Source organism: Anopheles gambiae, chromosome 3, assembly GCF_943734735.2.
Source record: "Anopheles gambiae chromosome 3, idAnoGambNW_F1_1, whole genome shotgun sequence".
NCBI classification, from domain to species: Eukaryota; Metazoa; Arthropoda; class Insecta; order Diptera; family Culicidae; genus Anopheles; species Anopheles gambiae.
In genome coordinates this window covers 24,436,422-24,452,583 of record NC_064602.1, presented here as the reverse complement: position 1 = coordinate 24,452,583, position 16,162 = coordinate 24,436,422, and the positions used below count along the sequence as shown (strand labels likewise).

Genomic DNA, 16,162 nt, shown 5'->3' with positions numbered 1-16,162 from the left:
TTTCGCTTGGGGTGGGCTACAACATGGTATGGGTGGGTAGAGTGTACCGTTCTGCACGATTTGATTTGCAACGGCACTAATGCTTAAGCCGAGGGAAAGTAATTGGCGGAGGTTTGGCACAAACGTTCCGTGAGAAAAAATGTATTTCGGTACTCGAAGCTTATTTCATTTATGGCTAATGGTATGATTATTACCTTAAACATTTTAAAAGGGAAATGTAACGCAAGGGAAATGTAACATTCATATGGGTTTTTGAACAACTGGAAAGAAATAGTAAAATTAATACCCTAGCAGTTTGATTATCATAAAAAGCAAAGAATACACAATGTTATGATGTCTTAAGAAGCATAATTTATAAAGTTTTTCTTTCAATTTGTTGTATTGAAAATTACTTGTGCAGCATAAACGAAGCTAGTGCTTTACGTACGCCGATGATGTAACGTTACCGATGTGTTATTAGCTGTAGCTCCCAGCGATTACACTAGGTGGCGCTGCTTGCGAAATTTATTCCAAAGACACAAACCATGTATACGAATATGAAAAATAACGCTTTTATGCTCTGCTCCAGTGGTCGGCAATGTCATGGTGGCTGGTGCTATCCGCTGCTTGCTTTAAAAAACTGAATCAAAACATTTATGATTATTTCAACTAAGTTTAGGCATTTTATGGGTGAAACCCAAAACCTTATGAAAGCTTTAATAAGCCTTTATGGGTGTAACATCTTTAAAGAACTACACATATAATTGGAGAACAAAACAAAAGAAGTATAGAAAACAAGCATTTAGTATTTATGATCTCAAATTAATCCAAATGTTGCATTATACTAATCAAACAAACAGTTTATTCATATACTCTCCCTATCAGGCTTTTCCTTCCTTCAAGCAATCACGCTCGACATCGTACAGCCCGAGATAAGCGTTACAGTTCGAGCAGTGCAGATGGTACTTGCTCGCTGTGGTGAACAGTGCGGGCAGAAAACAGAACGGCCAACAGGACAGGATGCAGGCAGCACCAAGCCCGTTCGATATGCGACTCGCTGCATTACGAATGGTGGGATAAAAACGGCCACCACACTCGCCGCACTTCACACGAAATCGAGCCGGTTTCCATTGCGTAACTGCGTAAGGTAAAACCAAATCAATTTTTAAAAGAATCATCAAACTAAACACCATTATAGTTACCGGTAGTTTTGTAGACAGTTTTCCTCACACCTAGCAGCACATTCCGCGGCCGTTTTTGCCGATCTGAGCGGGCAGCGTCTTGCCGTTGATGCTGATCCCCGGAATCATCATCCGCCACTAATTGATTTGATCTTTCGCAGCGAGGCACCGTAAGTTTTGTTGGTGGGTTTGAATTTTGATTGCACGCTAGCGGCATAGCTTCCGGCGGATGGTGGTTATCCAGCAAATGACGTATCAGTATCCACGAGTTAGAACTCTCGAACGGTAACCTAGCCTGACACAGGATGCAGGTCGCAATTAGGCTCATAATCTTCCGCGGTGGTTTCGTTGTTTTGCTTTCGCACTGTTGCTGCCGTTTAATTTGCTACATTAAATTAGCGAATGACGGTTTGTGCCGTTCCCATGGTTACTCTGATCAGGGTGCACACATGAGACGAATGACATTTCGAGCGGGGAGAAGATACTTCTGTACAGTAGCTGCTAAAAATAAGCCCATATTGAATGACGATACGCACAGTAATGAAATTGCAATTATTCTCCAAACCGGCGTCTAATGATGACTTTTGCTGTGCGTATGTGTGCGTGTTGTAAATTTAATTTCTCACTCCCATATCATTTTGTTGCTTACACATGAACCCAACAGCGATTGGTATGTTTTCCGTTAACACGACTTTTATTACCCAACATTTGGAGAACAATTTGCTAACACTTGCGCTACCCACCCTCCCCCCGCTACCCAACACTGCCACCTGGTCATCACCGAATGGAATGCATTTTTGTGCATGCCACATCCAAAACGGACCTTCTGCTGTGGACGTTTACGTCTTCTCCTCCTTGCCCTCCATACAGTGTTACTATCTGCTCTCAATACATAATTTGTGTCCTTGTTTGTTTTTTTTTTTAAATTTTGTTGCTGTTGTTGCAAACTATTATGCCCGTGGCGATAAACACAATTTCTTTTTTTCTCCCACCTAATTCCTCAGTTTACGTTAGTCACTAAAAAATATACCCTATGTTAGTTCCGCACTTCGGCCACGCCAAACCTTTATTTATTTGTTTGTGCTGTTGTTTCCCTCTTAATTATCTTCCACGTAGCTTCTTTCTTCATTGTTTTTTTTGTTTATCATAACCCTTGCTAGAACCTCCGCACAATTAGTTTATGCTGCACTTTTTATCGTGCGTGCCATGTGTTGTTTTTATTTTTATGTTTTTTTCAATTTTTGTAAATTCGCTTTCGCTAATGTGTCTTACAGTAATTGTCTGTCAACCACTCATCTCCATCGGGCCTGGTTTTGCCTACTTATTAGGAATTGATTTGCTGCTGTGTCAATTTCCAATGGCCGCAATACATATTTCGGCTTGATCCAATGTTAACCCTAGTAGGTTTTTGTTTTGTTTTTGTTTGTTTGTTTAAATGTTCGACCATTAAGAACTAGGACTCTTGGTTGCTTATTTGCTTACTTATTAATTTCTATTAAGACGTTGCGGTTTCTCTTTCAGATAAAAAAAAGGTAAGATAATGTTAATTGGGGGTACAATTTATATGATGAAAACAGTATGCATGCATAAACTAATGCCCATTGTATTGTTATTCGATTCCAATGCTAAATAATTACTCCATCAACTGTTTAGTGACAAAAGATGAGACATAAAAAGGAAAAAACCCAACCCAAAAAACAATACACGACCCAAAACTGTCTTCACAATAGACGAATAGTGTGTTAGTATAGTGTGTTCCGTATAAACTTGTCCAACGTTGCAACGGACAATGTTGCCGACCACGGCCCAAGTAATCGTATCGCGCAATTATTATCGATTTGGCTTAAGGGTTAGGGAAAAAGTGATGTTTAGATCCTTAGTGATAGGGTTTTTTTTTTTTATACTTTGTTAGACGCTAGCATTGTTTGGTAGAGTTAAATGCAACTTTGTGTGTTTTTTGTTGTGTGTATGATATTCTACGCTCCGTACGCTCGTTCGTGTTAAAGGGACACATTTGTCGCACTCTTTTAACTCTTCCATGTAGTTCTACTGATTAACATTAAATGGTGCGCTTTCGATTAGTTTTGGGACAAATAAAAGAGCAGAAGTGAATGTGAATTTGTGTTTAAAACAAACCAACAAACAGGAGACACAAAAAAAAACAGCTCGTTGCACAGTATTGCCAAAAAGGAGTTACACACAGAGTGAACGTTGCCCGCTAAACTGCTACTACTGCTAACAGATATGTGATTTCGTGCGCAAAAACATACACGACGGACCCACAAGAAGCACGGAAATCATGCTTAACCTCTTCCCAACATTCCGGATGATGAATTACTATTCAAACTGAAGCCGAATGTGCAACGACGGAACAAAGGACAGACTCCCCAAAACCCAAAGATCCAGCTCCCACCCCAGTTCCAGCACGGCGTCATCGTCGTCGTCGTAAAGCTATATCCGTCCCTAATCGCAGCGAAACTAATCTATCATCCCGTGGCACGGGGGCGTACGGTTTTAACCGATAGATTGTGTTCGTTCTTACAAACTAAAAAGCTGCAACAACAATCACCACAACGATTACCGCGCTATCCGCTGCTATTGTATTTTTGTCCTCGAAAATATGACTTGTTTCCGCCCGCTTCTGGTTAGCGGTGAAACTCGGCAGAAAGATGGAAAGGCGAGCTTTTATCATTTTTGAGCAAAAGAGGCAAAAGCAAAGCAAAAAACGCAAACGCCGAATGATAAGGCATGTGTATTATTAAAATTTGCATATTAAAATGAGCCGCCTGTCCCAAAGCCCGGCCCTACTCGAAGTTACTCGAATGCTCGAAAGTTCAATGAAATCGATCTGCCGCTACGGAAGGTTGCGCAGATATGGCAACTCATCTCACCTCACCTCAGGATGCTGGCAGCAGAGGACTCTGTTGTGCCCGCGCGAAGGTGCTGGGGCGTTTTTACCCGCCTACTTCGACCTTTTATGGGGGCATTGATACATTGTTGAGTTATTGTTCGAAAGATGTTTTCGCCCGCATTTCGTGCTGCATCATCTCACGCTGCCACGTGGCGCCCCATGCATGCATGGGAAGGAGAATACATTTCCGCTGCTATGGAAATCGTTGAGCAAAGCAGGGCCGGGTTATGCTGGTGATCGGTTATGCAATGGCGTGGTTGCTTTTATTGGGTTCTCGTTGCCTTTTCAGGTATGTGTAGATGCCCCGAACCCAGCTTTTTGTTTTGCCGTGTTTTTGGTGAATGATTTCTCACATGCTTTGTTATCCGGGGCGGGTGGCGAGTTGGCTTCAGCAGAACGTCACTGTCAAAGGCGTTGTTAGGATGATTTCTCCTTTCTTCAAGATTGATGTAGCCTGTCATAAACGGTTATGGGAGGAACAAGAAGCTGCGCGTGAGGTGGGCAGAATTTGAGGTTCGTATGCGTGAAACTGGGCAAACAAGCTTTGTTATGGTTGCGTAGCATGGCTTTAAACGCCTCCTTTGCATAAAATGTGGCACAATCGCAATAGAAAAACAACGCAAAAGTGGTAAACCGATGTGGTGATTGGTGTTGCCTAAGGTTAACAGCTAACTATTCCCACCGCGACCATTTGCAGGCCGCTTCCGTGGGAGCGTCTTTTAAACGCGCTTTAAGTTTGCATTTGTTTGATGTTTTCTTCTTACAGTGTGTGTTTGTGTCTTATGTGTTGTGTGTGTGGGGGTTTGTATGTGTATATAGTGGTGGAAAAGCTTTTAAACCTTTTTCCGAAATATTTCAATGGTTTGTAATATATATTTGCTAACAATAGTAGAACTAGAAGGAGGGATGGGTGGATGGGTAATAGAGAGCTAGAGTTGTGGGTGATGATGTGAAGTGAAACAGGAGGAGAGAGAGCAGAAAGGGAAGGAAAGAGAGGAGAGAAAGAGAACGAGACTGTGTTAAGAGAGCGTTAATTGGAGTTGTAATCGATATATTGATTGTTTTCTATTATTGAATTGAAGAGCGTTTTGTTTCCAAAAAACAATTCAAACAAAATGAAACACAGGACATGCCAATTGTGTGCATTAACGTGAGATTCTACTTTGAAAAGGTAGCTAACAACTAGCACATTAAGTATTTATCAATAAAAATAATTGATTTAAAATAAAAACATCTACAATTTACAATCAAATACAAGATAAGCTCCTCAAGGCTCTAACGTTCTCTTTTCCTCTTAAAACGTTTAATAGTCAACATTAGTTTGTTTGTTTTTTTCATCAATTTAACACTAGTAGTTAAGTTTCTCTGTTTAATGTTTGAACGTTTAGTACCTTTTGCACTGCTACCTTAGTATTTGTTTAAGTTTTGTTTTAATTTTTTCGTTTCGTTTTCTTCAATTATTTGCCCCACAAAATGGTATTGGTTTTTTCGTTCGTTTTGGGTTAGTTTACTCAAAACTGTCGTGTCACACATGCGGTTTTACTTTAAACGCACTTTCATCACTTTACTACAAACGCTGCTACCACCACAAATCCAACCCTCAACCAATAGCCCACCAGTACCACCACGTTACTACTACTACCAGATGTGGTTCACTGTGTGTGGTTGAGATTGTTGTTTTTCCCTCGCTTATCACAATCATTAAGTAAAAAACTAAATAGTCATTTCGAGGCACGTTAAATGTTTTGTTTCCATTTTTTGTTTTGTTTTCTCTACATCGTTTGTTACCATCGTTTTGTATTCGAATCATGCATGTAGTTAGTTGCTAGTTTTATTATTATCAACTTACGATTAACACGATGCTGTTCACAAGGTCTTCAATGGTTGTGAATGAAACAATTACTTGCTAGTTACTGGTTGTTGGTTTTGTTGGCCTTTTTTTGTTTTGTTTTCGTTTGTCCGCACAGGTTAGCTTACTTTTAAATGAAGGAAGAGATTCATTGCTCCAATAACTGCACCGTCTTGAAGGTGTTGTTTAAATTTGAAGAAAAATCAGAGAAAAAAGGACAGTAATAAAAAATAATATCTTTGTCTAACTGACAGAAATACAGAATGTCATATGCAACAGAAAAGTGGAATTGAATTTCGAAGAAAATGAAGTAATGTGAATTTATTTATAAAGCAACAAACAAAACATGAAAAATGCGGCCATCATTTAAAAAGAAATGAAAAACAATATTCCACAATCAAACTGATCAACGGAAGAAGCACAATTGGGACACAAATGAAAGAACCAAATGCCGGCACGTTTGATGTCCTACGGTGCAGCTTGTCTGAGGCAGCTCTCCCGCTGACCGCCACCCTTTCTTTGCAGCGTCGTCTTGTATAAACCCGTTTTGAAGTGCGCTCCTGCTCGCCGGCTCAGAGGAGGAAGCGCATCCACCCATCCACTATTAAATCATCTTCGATCTGTGTCACCCCGTTATCGTCCGAAACCCCGGAAATGTACGACGTCATCGTCACGTTTCACGTCTCAGCCCCACGCGCCACTCGCCAGCAGGATGTAGTAGTAGTGGTGGTAGTACCACGCTGCAAGATGGCGAATGCATATTCATAACGTATTCTGTCGGGCTGGGCCACTACTGCTGGTCCCGCTGCTGGCACTGCCCGCTGCACCCGGCACGGTCGGTGTCGTCCCGGATGCCGTCACCGTCGTCAAGGACTCTTCGGCGGCCGTCGTCGTCGTCGTCGTCGTGGTGGACGAGTGCGATTTGCGTCGTTGCGTGCGCAACCGTCCGGCCGCATTGGATGCCGCGGACCCTCCTGCAGGATGCTGCAATTGCTGGTGCGCCGCCTTCGCTTCTGCACCTCTGCTGGTGGGCGACGGCTTTTGCACTCTGCGCGCACACGTTTTATCATTCCGTGTTTTGTTTTGTGCGTGTTTGAGAAGAGTTTTTTTTTTTGGTTTGGTTTGTTTGCGTCCATTATTATCATAACATCAGCCACCCGCCGAGAGCGAACGGGAGCGTTATTTACGTCGGATTTTGAGTTCATCCGGGATCCGGATCGTGCGATGATAATCCATGGTTACGATGGTTGCGATGCAGCATCCAAGTGCGCGAAAGTCACATCCAACCGAAAGAAAGGAAAACAGAGAGAGAGAGGGAGACAAAGAAAGAAAGAGAAGAGAAAACAGACACAGAGGAAAATGAGAAATGCACACCGGGAGCCCGAGTTTGCAAATGAGGTGATGAAGTACATCATTGGCCGGCGCACCAATGTAGGTTAGGAATGATTGCAATCTTATCGCTCTCGCCGCACGTCTTCTTTCGAGCCCGGGCCGGGGCGAGAAATGTGCAGCATTCAGCATATTATTGCGCTCACGTTTTCTGCGCTTCACGTGGTTCCGCGTTCTTTGAATAGTTAGGTTTTTTTCTTTCTTTTTTTATTTCGATTGATCTTTTGTGCAGCGTCTCGTGCACATCTTGGTAAGGTGCATACTCAATGGAAGTTTAGTCTATTTTATTTTCCTTAGTCGGAGAATCGATAATAAAGAATAGAAGAAAACTGTAAGGATATTTTGCCAAATGATAGAAATGCCTATTGAAATTCATTAAATACTATTGAATTTCCCATAAATATTCATGATCAAATCAAGTTTTTAAAGGCGTCCTATGTTATTTGCAATCCAAGAGATCAGAATTCTGAATATATTTCATTGTACCAGTACAGAAATATCGAAACCTTGCGGTCAATCAGACTAGGAATAAAAACAATAAGCACACTCTCTGCAGAGGACAGTTGTGCAATCAATTAGTCAGAAGAAACGGAAAAGCGATAAATTAAATCAGTGAATGGATCTGAATCGGCACCACAGTACCATGGGTGGAACCGTTCCTCTTGCAGGCAGGTGGCGCTGAATAATTGAACGAGTTTAAAGTCAATTAAGACTCAATACTTAATATCAAAACACAGAAAAAAGAGAATAGGAAATAGCTTCAACTCGCCTGTAATGAAAATGTTGCTTTCGAAAGCTCCATCAATAAAGAATGGTTAGAAAAGCGCCCGCACGATAGAGAGAGAGAAAGCTAGAGCCCATACTTTCGTAGATTCTGCACGAAAGCCACCAAGACAAAAGTGAGGACGGTTCTCGTTCGTGTTCCTGCCCTTCGTACAGCAGTTCAGACATTTCGAATGCTATCCTTACACTTTCCCTTTCTCTCACCGCCTGTTCTCCCTTTGGCAGGTGGTTTGATGGCAGGCATAATTTAGAATTCGAAGCTCGTTTTCCGATTTAATCTTCGTTTCGCGTACGATTGTGTTCTATCCTATCTTTCTGGTGTGTGTGTGTGTGTGTTTTTTTTTGCTTTGTTTTTTGGGATCTGAAGTCGAATTTCCCAAAGTTCAAACAATACGCTGTCAGGCGGGCTTGTCTCCTGAATCCATTCGGTAGCCGCATACCAAGCGCTAGCACACTTTAAGGTGTAGAGTTACATTTAAAATTAAATCTAACTCCTACATAATCATTCAGCAACCGTTGAAATGGGTCGCATGGTCAGTTTGGAGAACGTTTTAAGTGTACAGTTTATTGAAATGTTGGTGCTTTTTTTCTCTTCTCGATGAAAACTTTACTACTTTTGATAACACCAAAGGATATTTCAATAAAGGAAAGAAAATCGTTTTTTTTTTTGTCAACATGCCCGTTCTATGAACCGATTCTAGAAGGAGCAAGATGGAAGGAGGATTTGCAATCAACAATCCCATTCATTGAATTGAACGTAGACTTTATCGCTCCGATAGCGCCGGAAGTGTTGGCGCTTTCACAATCAATTAGTTGCAATTCTCTTAGATTGCGGTTTATTTTTGCACGAACAGAATAGAATAGCATATTTTTTATACACAAAATTACAAACAAGTATCACTGGAACAGAAGAACCTTAATTAAGGTTTCACATCAGGTGGTTGATGTTACGCGTCCCATGCTGTTTAACTAGATTAGAATTTAATTGATGCAAGCACGTTGATGATTAATGGCAACCTATTATGGCTTGTTCTGGGAATAGCGCCTTCAAGTTGATTTCATAATGTAATTGGCAAAACTAGATGGCCAGGAAAGTAATCTGTAGGGATAATTTAACGACAATATTCTATAAGCTAAACAAATACTTTACAGGATTTGTAAAACAATAATTAATGTTAACAAACATTAATACAACGTTTTTTTTTATAAGCGACTAGATTTGATTTAAAAACAGCATTCTTAAGACGGTTAGACTATAGAAACCTTTTTATAGTATTAGATAACTTAAATTGTGCTCAAAATGTATTTTTCAATAACTTTTATTCTCATATTATAGTACAAATTTAGGGCAAAGTGATCATTTTATTTTAGAAGACAAAGCACGTTCTAGGCCTTTCACCCAAAAACAAAAGCTGTCAGGGCGGGAATTGTGTGTCCTGTGACCAACAAGATGTGTTTATTTCAATACGGGATGCAAAATCTGACTTAAAAACTGGAATTAGTCACAGAAAACAATGAGAAATGATTAAAAATATGAATGAAGAACACCATTTTCACGAAGAATCTTCAAAGTCTGATAAAAAACGCTAATTATTGCAACTAAAAAAAAGGTGATAAAAAGGGTTTGAATAAGGGAAGAGTTGTTCAATTTCAAGGTTTTCTGTTACAATGGTTCATTGCTCATTCAAGCTTCAATTTCATAAGCAATTCCAATTCAGGTTGCCAATATTCAGACGAAAAGCATGCAATAACACCACTATCAACAACCAATCGGGAAAGCGAAATTAATGCACTTTAACAGCATGTGAGACCGATTGCGCGGTACTGAAATCATTTCAGCACAAAAGCACACCACCAGCTCCAAAGTAATAACGTGCAAATTGTAAGACATTTCTCGTAAAACACATTGTCACCGATCGTTTTGCGGTTCGCCCGCAATTGGCCGCAAAAGTTATTGTAGAATGAAACCTGCACTCCCGTCCTCTGCGTAACCTTAACTGCATTGGAGCAAATGCGGAGCGAAGGGAGGAGGACGGAGAAAGGGCAGAATGCGCTCACCCTTCACCGGGGGTTAGTGTGGTGCAACTGTGCTTAATGTGATTGGCGAGTGGAATTGAAACAATCGCAGCAAACGCAGTTTACGTAAGAAGGTGGTTGCATGCGCAAGCGAACTCTCGCATTGCTTGCATCCACCTGCCACCACATCACCATCTTTATCAACTTTCTCGATGGTCGAGCTGGAGAAGTGTGTCATAAGGAAGGTGGAGAAAGCTGCTGCTCCTTCCATCACTGCAGTGTCCATCGTTCGTGTGCGTTTCGTTCCGGGACTTTGGTTACCGAATTGGATTTCCTCGGCCTGCAGATCCACAGGCACAGGCGGGTTGAGGGGTTAGTGTCGTTAACAGGGACCTCCGATTTTGAAAGCGATTACATTTGGCGGAATGCACTCGGTATAACAGGGGGATGTAAAGAGAAAAACGCAACGAAAAAGAACAATCCAAAGGCGCATCCGACTGCACGAGCACTCCGTTTGCGATGTGGAACGTGACCTGCATCCAAGCGCTGGAGCCGGTCCAACCTGGTGCCGGGGCCGTCGAATAATAAACCCAACCACACGTTTAGCCCCGGATTATGTTCGTTGTAGGGTGTGTTATGCTTTTCAGGTTTGGGAAAAACTAGGAAAAACACGTTCTAGGCAAGGAAGAGGCTGCTGCTGCTGCTGCTGCTCCATCTCAATGCCACAAAACCTTACACCCGTCAAAGGCAATGGACCGAAGCTGAGTGAGAAATGCGCGAAATAATAGCGAGCTTCACTGGCGACTGCACTGTTTCCGGGGCTGTGGGGATAAATTTCTACAATGTACCTAGAAGAAATCAGAACACAACAGCACAACACAACATCGGAAGCTCTACAGTCGTCCGTTGCTAAGGAAACCGCGCAAACGAATCGGCTCTAAGTACAGCTGCTATCACGTGCTTCCGAACAAATCCGCGCAAGATTGGTTCTGCTTTTGCAGGTTGTTTTACGACGTCTAAGCTGCAGCAAATCTACCTGCTGCTACTATCGGGAGTTTGTAGCGCTGGGAAAACTTTCTTCCACGTCCCCTTGAGGGCTGCACAAATGGTACCTCCCCCCTTCCATTTCCGTATGCCGTTGACGCAATACTAAATTTTGTCGCTGAAGCTTCCGGATCGTTCATAATCCTTATGTTCTGGCTGCTAGTTTCACCCGATTGAGGACATTAAAATTACGCTTGACCTTTTGTGGATTATCCGCTCTCGGTGCTCTAAAACTCAAGCCCCGAATGCTAAATGCTTCAGTTCGCTGACCGCTGAACCAAATCCAAGGACGATAGTTGGTAGGTTCTTTTTTACAACCTCGTTTACTTCCCGAGCAGGCCACTGCCACTAATGGACTATCAACGTGCTACAGTTCAGAGCAACTCCCGGCTCTTGCGGAGGTGTCCAATAACTCTATCCCCGTGGAGCGTTGAACTCGGTAAACCTTGAGAGCGTTTCGTGCTCCGGCTACGGGATGCTGCTGGGAGGGACTACCTAACCTGCCACCTGCCCTCTTTGGAAAGAACGATGCACAAAGTGGACAAACTCACAGCAAACTGGACAGCGATGGTCTGCCGTGGGATGGCTTGGTAATGATGATGGCCATTTTTATCGAGTTTTGACTGCCACTTGACAGTTCACAAAGCTCTGGGATGAGATTTAAAGGCAGGCGCAACCGTGCATTGGGGTAATTAATGCTAATGAAAGCTGAAAGACCATCCGGGCACCGCTAGCGCAACACGCACCTGAAGCGTTGGAAGCTTATGGAAATGTGTCGCGTGACATCGGTGTGGGGCATCACTTACCTGTCCTCCAGCTTGGAGATGCGCTGCTTCAGCTTCGCCTGGCTGGCGGAATATTCGGCCAGCAGGCGGGCCAACCGAAGGTTCAAGTTTTCCACCGTCTGCTCCAACCGGGCCACCCCACTCTCGAGCGAATCTTGCGTCTGCTGGGCGTCTGTGAGGTTGTGGAAATGAGAGAGAGAGAGAGAGAGAAGGAGAGAGAGAAGGAGAGAGGGAGAGAGGGAGAGAGAGAGAGAGAGAAGGAGAGAGAGAGAGCAAAAATCCCGAAATGAAGATCCTGCATACTGTGTGCCCCAAAGTATGCAAATGTCAAACGTTATCACCCTGCCACGTGGTTACTCACTGGCAAAGACTGCCTCGTCCAGCAGACCATCTTTTCGCAATAATTGACACCCACGCTCGGTCAGCGACGCTCGTGCCTCCGGATAGTCGGCCAGCGTTTCCCACAGGTCACGCTTCGCCAAACAGAACAGATCGGAATAACCTGTGGGAGAGCAAACAAACACAACAAAAAAAAGCAAGCGTGAAAGTCCCGGTAAGACTCGAGTTCAATTTCGTAGCGTGCGGGTACGGTTGGCGGGGGAGTCCAATTATCCTAGTCCGTGCCCTGGTGCCGGATGGCAACGTCATCGAACCCACCGGGTGGTTCGCACCGGATCGATACAGGTCGATTGCTTTAATTGGCAATTTTTGATACGATGTTTTGCTGTTAGCGCACGCGAAGATGCGAGATTTGAAAGCCCCCGGTGCTTGAGGCACGTTGCGAGGGTTGTAATTATTTATGCCTTTTTCACTCAGTTCACTTTCAGGCGATAAGTATGAGAATTGTACAAGACGAAAAAGCTTTTTTTACCAGTGAAAGAACTTAAAATTTTATTTCTTCTTATAGTCGCAGATCCTTTTCGGAACTTTGTGCGTAAGAGCAGATATAAGTCTTGTTGGAAGTTAGAAGTTAAAAGAAAGTTTCTCAAATCTAAATTAAGAATCCTACCAGCTCAACCCAATTCCATTCGTGAGAAACGAAACAGGGCAATAAAAATCGATACACCAAACAGACATACGTAAACAAAGTTCCCAACGAGGTCCCAAAACCTCCCAAAAACCTCAATTAGAAAATGAGCCCAAAAAGATGAAAGAGCACAGCCGAAGCTCGAAAAACGATGAGTTACTAAATTAAGTAAACTTTCCGTCACTGTGGCACTGCTTTCTGTGGGCGCGTCAGGAGGATAGCTGAAAGGATGCTGTGCTAGCCCCACTCGGTGGTCGAGACTTCCGTCCGCCGTTCATTTCAAATTGAAAGCACTAGGGAGGGTGAAATCAAGCCGCTTAACGGGTCATTGGGCACGGGTTACATGTTGGAAGCGGTTCTTGTAGCGTACCGCTGTCTTTACTGCTGTCTCTGTAAACAATGCTCGAGCAAAGCTTATGAATTATTCAACCCGGCGTTGGAGTTGGTGATCAAAATAAAAAGAATTGGCAAAATTGGCTGTTTTGCAGACAGAGTGGTTGAATCCAATGATGGATGAGTTGAGAATGTTGTAATTTCGTTCATTGGAACTTCTTTAAAATATCCTTTCTTCTTAAAGTGTAATTTACAGCATTTTGTGGCGAAATTTAATTGATCTTCCAATGTCTGTTTAGATCATTTGTTCTTACTCCTGAGCGAACGAGTTTCTTGGCATCATGGCATTTCATTTAAGTGAAAAGTTTCAAATTAATTCCACAAGAATTCTACGAATTAGCATTCAATTTGCAGCCAAACTGAAAGTTCTGTACACAAAGCGTTAAATTACTTACCAATGGAACGCACATTAGCCGTTCGGCGGTTTCCGGTGCGATTGCCCGCAATTTCCAGCACCGACACCTCACCGAACACGGACCCAGCCCCCAGCGTGGCCAGCACCGTAATGCCATCGTCCGCGACGACCGACAGGCTGCCGCGCTTCACGATGTACATCTCCTTGCCGACGTCACCCTTGCGGCAGATGTAGTCACCGGGGCTAAACACCTATGCGTTGTGCGAATGAACGAGACACCATCGTCGTTAGCAACCAGGGGCGCGTGAAACCTAAAACTCTGCTCCCATCTCCCAGCATATTTACCTGTAGCTTCAGCTTCAGCACAAGCGCCTCCAGCAGGCCCGGCTCACAGTCCTGAAAGATGCGGACCTGCCGCAGCGTATCCATGTGTACCCGTATCGCAATCTCGGCCTTCAGCTTGTCCGGCAGTGCGGCCAGCACGCGCTCCTCGTCCAGCGCACCGCTCTGCGCCCAGGTGTAGGCAAACCAGCGTATGACCTGGTCGGTGTGACATCAAAAACACACGAATACGATTTGAAGAGAACACGAAATCGATGGCTGAACAAGGACTGGCTGGACTTACCCGTGCCTCCAGCTCGCCGCCCACCTTCCGAAAGGCCATGTATTGCTTCACACCGTCCATTCGGTTTTGGAACTCGACTCGCGTTACGTTCATGTTGGATATCATCGAACCGATGTTTCCTGCGGGTGAAAACATACAGTGCGAGTGGCAGAGAAAGTTGTAAGTTGAGTAGAAGCACACCCACGAGCACGCAACGGGACGACACTGGCGGACTGACAAACAGATGTTGCGTTTGAACGATCAGTTCTCAACTGACACGGCTGGTGTGATCAATCTTTTGGTGGATTTAAAGCGAATCGAAAGGGATTTGTTACTGGGAAGATGGGACTTGGAGGTTGTATCTATCCACAAGAGCTGTATGGCAATGGATCAAAATAATGTGCTAGCATTTCTGAATTAAAGCCAGATTAAATAAGAATTTCAGAATGCGTGAGAGTTTTGATATACGATTAAAATTGTAGCATTTTGCAGACCTTTTCTAAATAAATGTTTTAACTAATTCCAAAAAAAAAACCCTCTCCAAAATATCTAACCCCCTACAACCAAACTTACCGACAATGGTGGCAAAGATGAGCACGCCCGCGAGAAAGTCCGCCACGACAAACAGATACTCGGCATCGTTTTCCGGCGTCGGCGTCTCGCCGATCGTGGTCAGCGTGAGCGTGGACCAGTAGAAGCTGTAAATGTACTGCCGGGACAGTGTCAGGTTCTTGGGGCCGTTGATGTTGTACACCCAGTTGTCGGTGCTGAAGCCGAGCGCGTAGCTGATGGCAAAGTACAGACACGCGTTCCAGTGGATGAGTACTAAAATAGCTAAAACAACCTGCGGGACGGTAATGAAAAAAAAAAAAAAAACGGCGAGTTTGTACTGAGCTAGTCCAGAGCTACGGTTAATTGGGAGTGCTGGCTTGCACACTTACTTTACATATCCTAAAGGCGTTCGGGTAGCCGGTGGCCGTTTCCGTTCGATCGAACCATTCCCACATTCTTGGAAGACGCAGTAACCTATTAATTCTAACTATAATTGGACAGGGCAGCCGGGTGGCGGCGCAGGAACTCGGCGCCCACCAGATGTAGGCGAGGTCGGTCGGCAGCATCGAGACGACGTCGAGCCACCAGCGCTGCTTGGAGAAGTAGTGTTTCCGCAGCTTGGGCGCATCACGCACCAGCAGCCCCTGCTCCAAGTATCCTGTTTTTGGGAGAGAAGATAAGCACGAAGTTGAGTGACTGGGCACAGTAACAAGATTCCAGCAAATAAAAGGATTCAATCTGCTTCCTGTGTAACGTTAGGGGTCTTTTTTTTCTTTGTTTCACTAGCAGTAGCTTTGACGATGCGAGCCGTTTTAAATGCTCTGGATTAGAATTTACACGACAGTAGGATTGGTTGTCAAGTTAGTAGTAGACAATGCGATAGTCCGAAAATGTTGGAGTAATTGCTTCCTTCACCATCAAATATTCTAGTGCTCTCCCAAAGGAAAGATTCTCTCGAGTTCGGCATCAAATTCCAGCCGCTCGGGATAGCTGCACCATTTCATTTGAATTAGCGTCGAAACAAAAGGCTAAACAGAGCCTTGGGTAGTGCTCTCATCATCAAAGAAGCAAAGGTTCAGTGCCCGAAAACCCCTCCGTCTGTAGTAGTTCCAAAGAAATGCAAAGGCCAAAAAAGTGCCATCCCCAATAGAAGAAGGATTCTTCCGCGCCGTTCTCCAGCGCCACGCAACGCTGCGCCTTCCAAGTCAACCAATTGTTGCTTCCTTCACGTCAACTCGCAATCCTTGCGAATGAATTGAATTTCGAGGTTGATTTGATTTATGCTATTTCAGAC

The 16,162-nt window shown here is 43.7% G+C and overlaps 2 protein-coding genes across 4 annotated transcripts in view; both read right to left on the bottom strand.

Annotated features, from left to right (window-relative positions):
* Positions 1-765: 765 nt before the first annotated feature.
* Positions 766-1,930, bottom strand: LOC133392782 (uncharacterized). Its single transcript, XM_061654150.1, has 2 exons — positions 1,182-1,930; positions 766-1,117 (listed from the first exon to the last, which is right to left on the bottom strand). The coding sequence occupies exons 1-2, from the start codon at positions 1,486-1,488 to the stop codon at positions 861-863; spliced, it is 564 nt and encodes a 187-aa protein (XP_061510134.1). The 5' UTR covers positions 1,489-1,930; the 3' UTR covers positions 766-860.
* A 430-nt stretch (positions 1,931-2,360) lies between these two features.
* LOC1280008 (cyclic nucleotide-gated cation channel subunit A) overlaps positions 2,361-16,162 on the bottom strand; it is a 103,963-nt gene continuing 90,161 nt past the window's right edge. For all 3 annotated transcript variants that reach the window (XM_061654147.1, XM_061654149.1, XM_061654148.1), the window contains 8 exons: positions 15,258-15,526; positions 14,890-15,160; positions 14,338-14,456; positions 14,058-14,252; positions 13,753-13,963; positions 12,299-12,439; positions 11,959-12,109; positions 2,361-6,968 (listed from right to left, as the gene is read on the bottom strand). In XM_061654147.1, the coding sequence (XP_061510131.1) occupies positions 6,683-6,968; positions 11,959-12,109; positions 12,299-12,439; positions 13,753-13,963; positions 14,058-14,252; positions 14,338-14,456; positions 14,890-15,160; positions 15,258-15,526 (1,643 nt within the window). In that variant the 3' untranslated portion in view covers positions 2,361-6,682. The remainder of the gene's footprint in view (positions 6,969-11,958; positions 12,110-12,298; positions 12,440-13,752; positions 13,964-14,057; positions 14,253-14,337; positions 14,457-14,889; positions 15,161-15,257; positions 15,527-16,162) is intronic.

Bases quoted from the DNA above. Each gene is read 5' to 3' on its own strand.
- LOC133392782 (XM_061654150.1), bottom strand. From the start codon at position 1,488: ATGAGCCTAATTGCGACCTGCATCCTGTGTCAGGCTAGGTTACCGTTC. The intron at 1,118-1,181 runs GTAACTATAATG...TACCTTACGCAG, and splicing joins AACTGTCTACAAAACTACCG to TTACGCAATGGAAACCGGCT.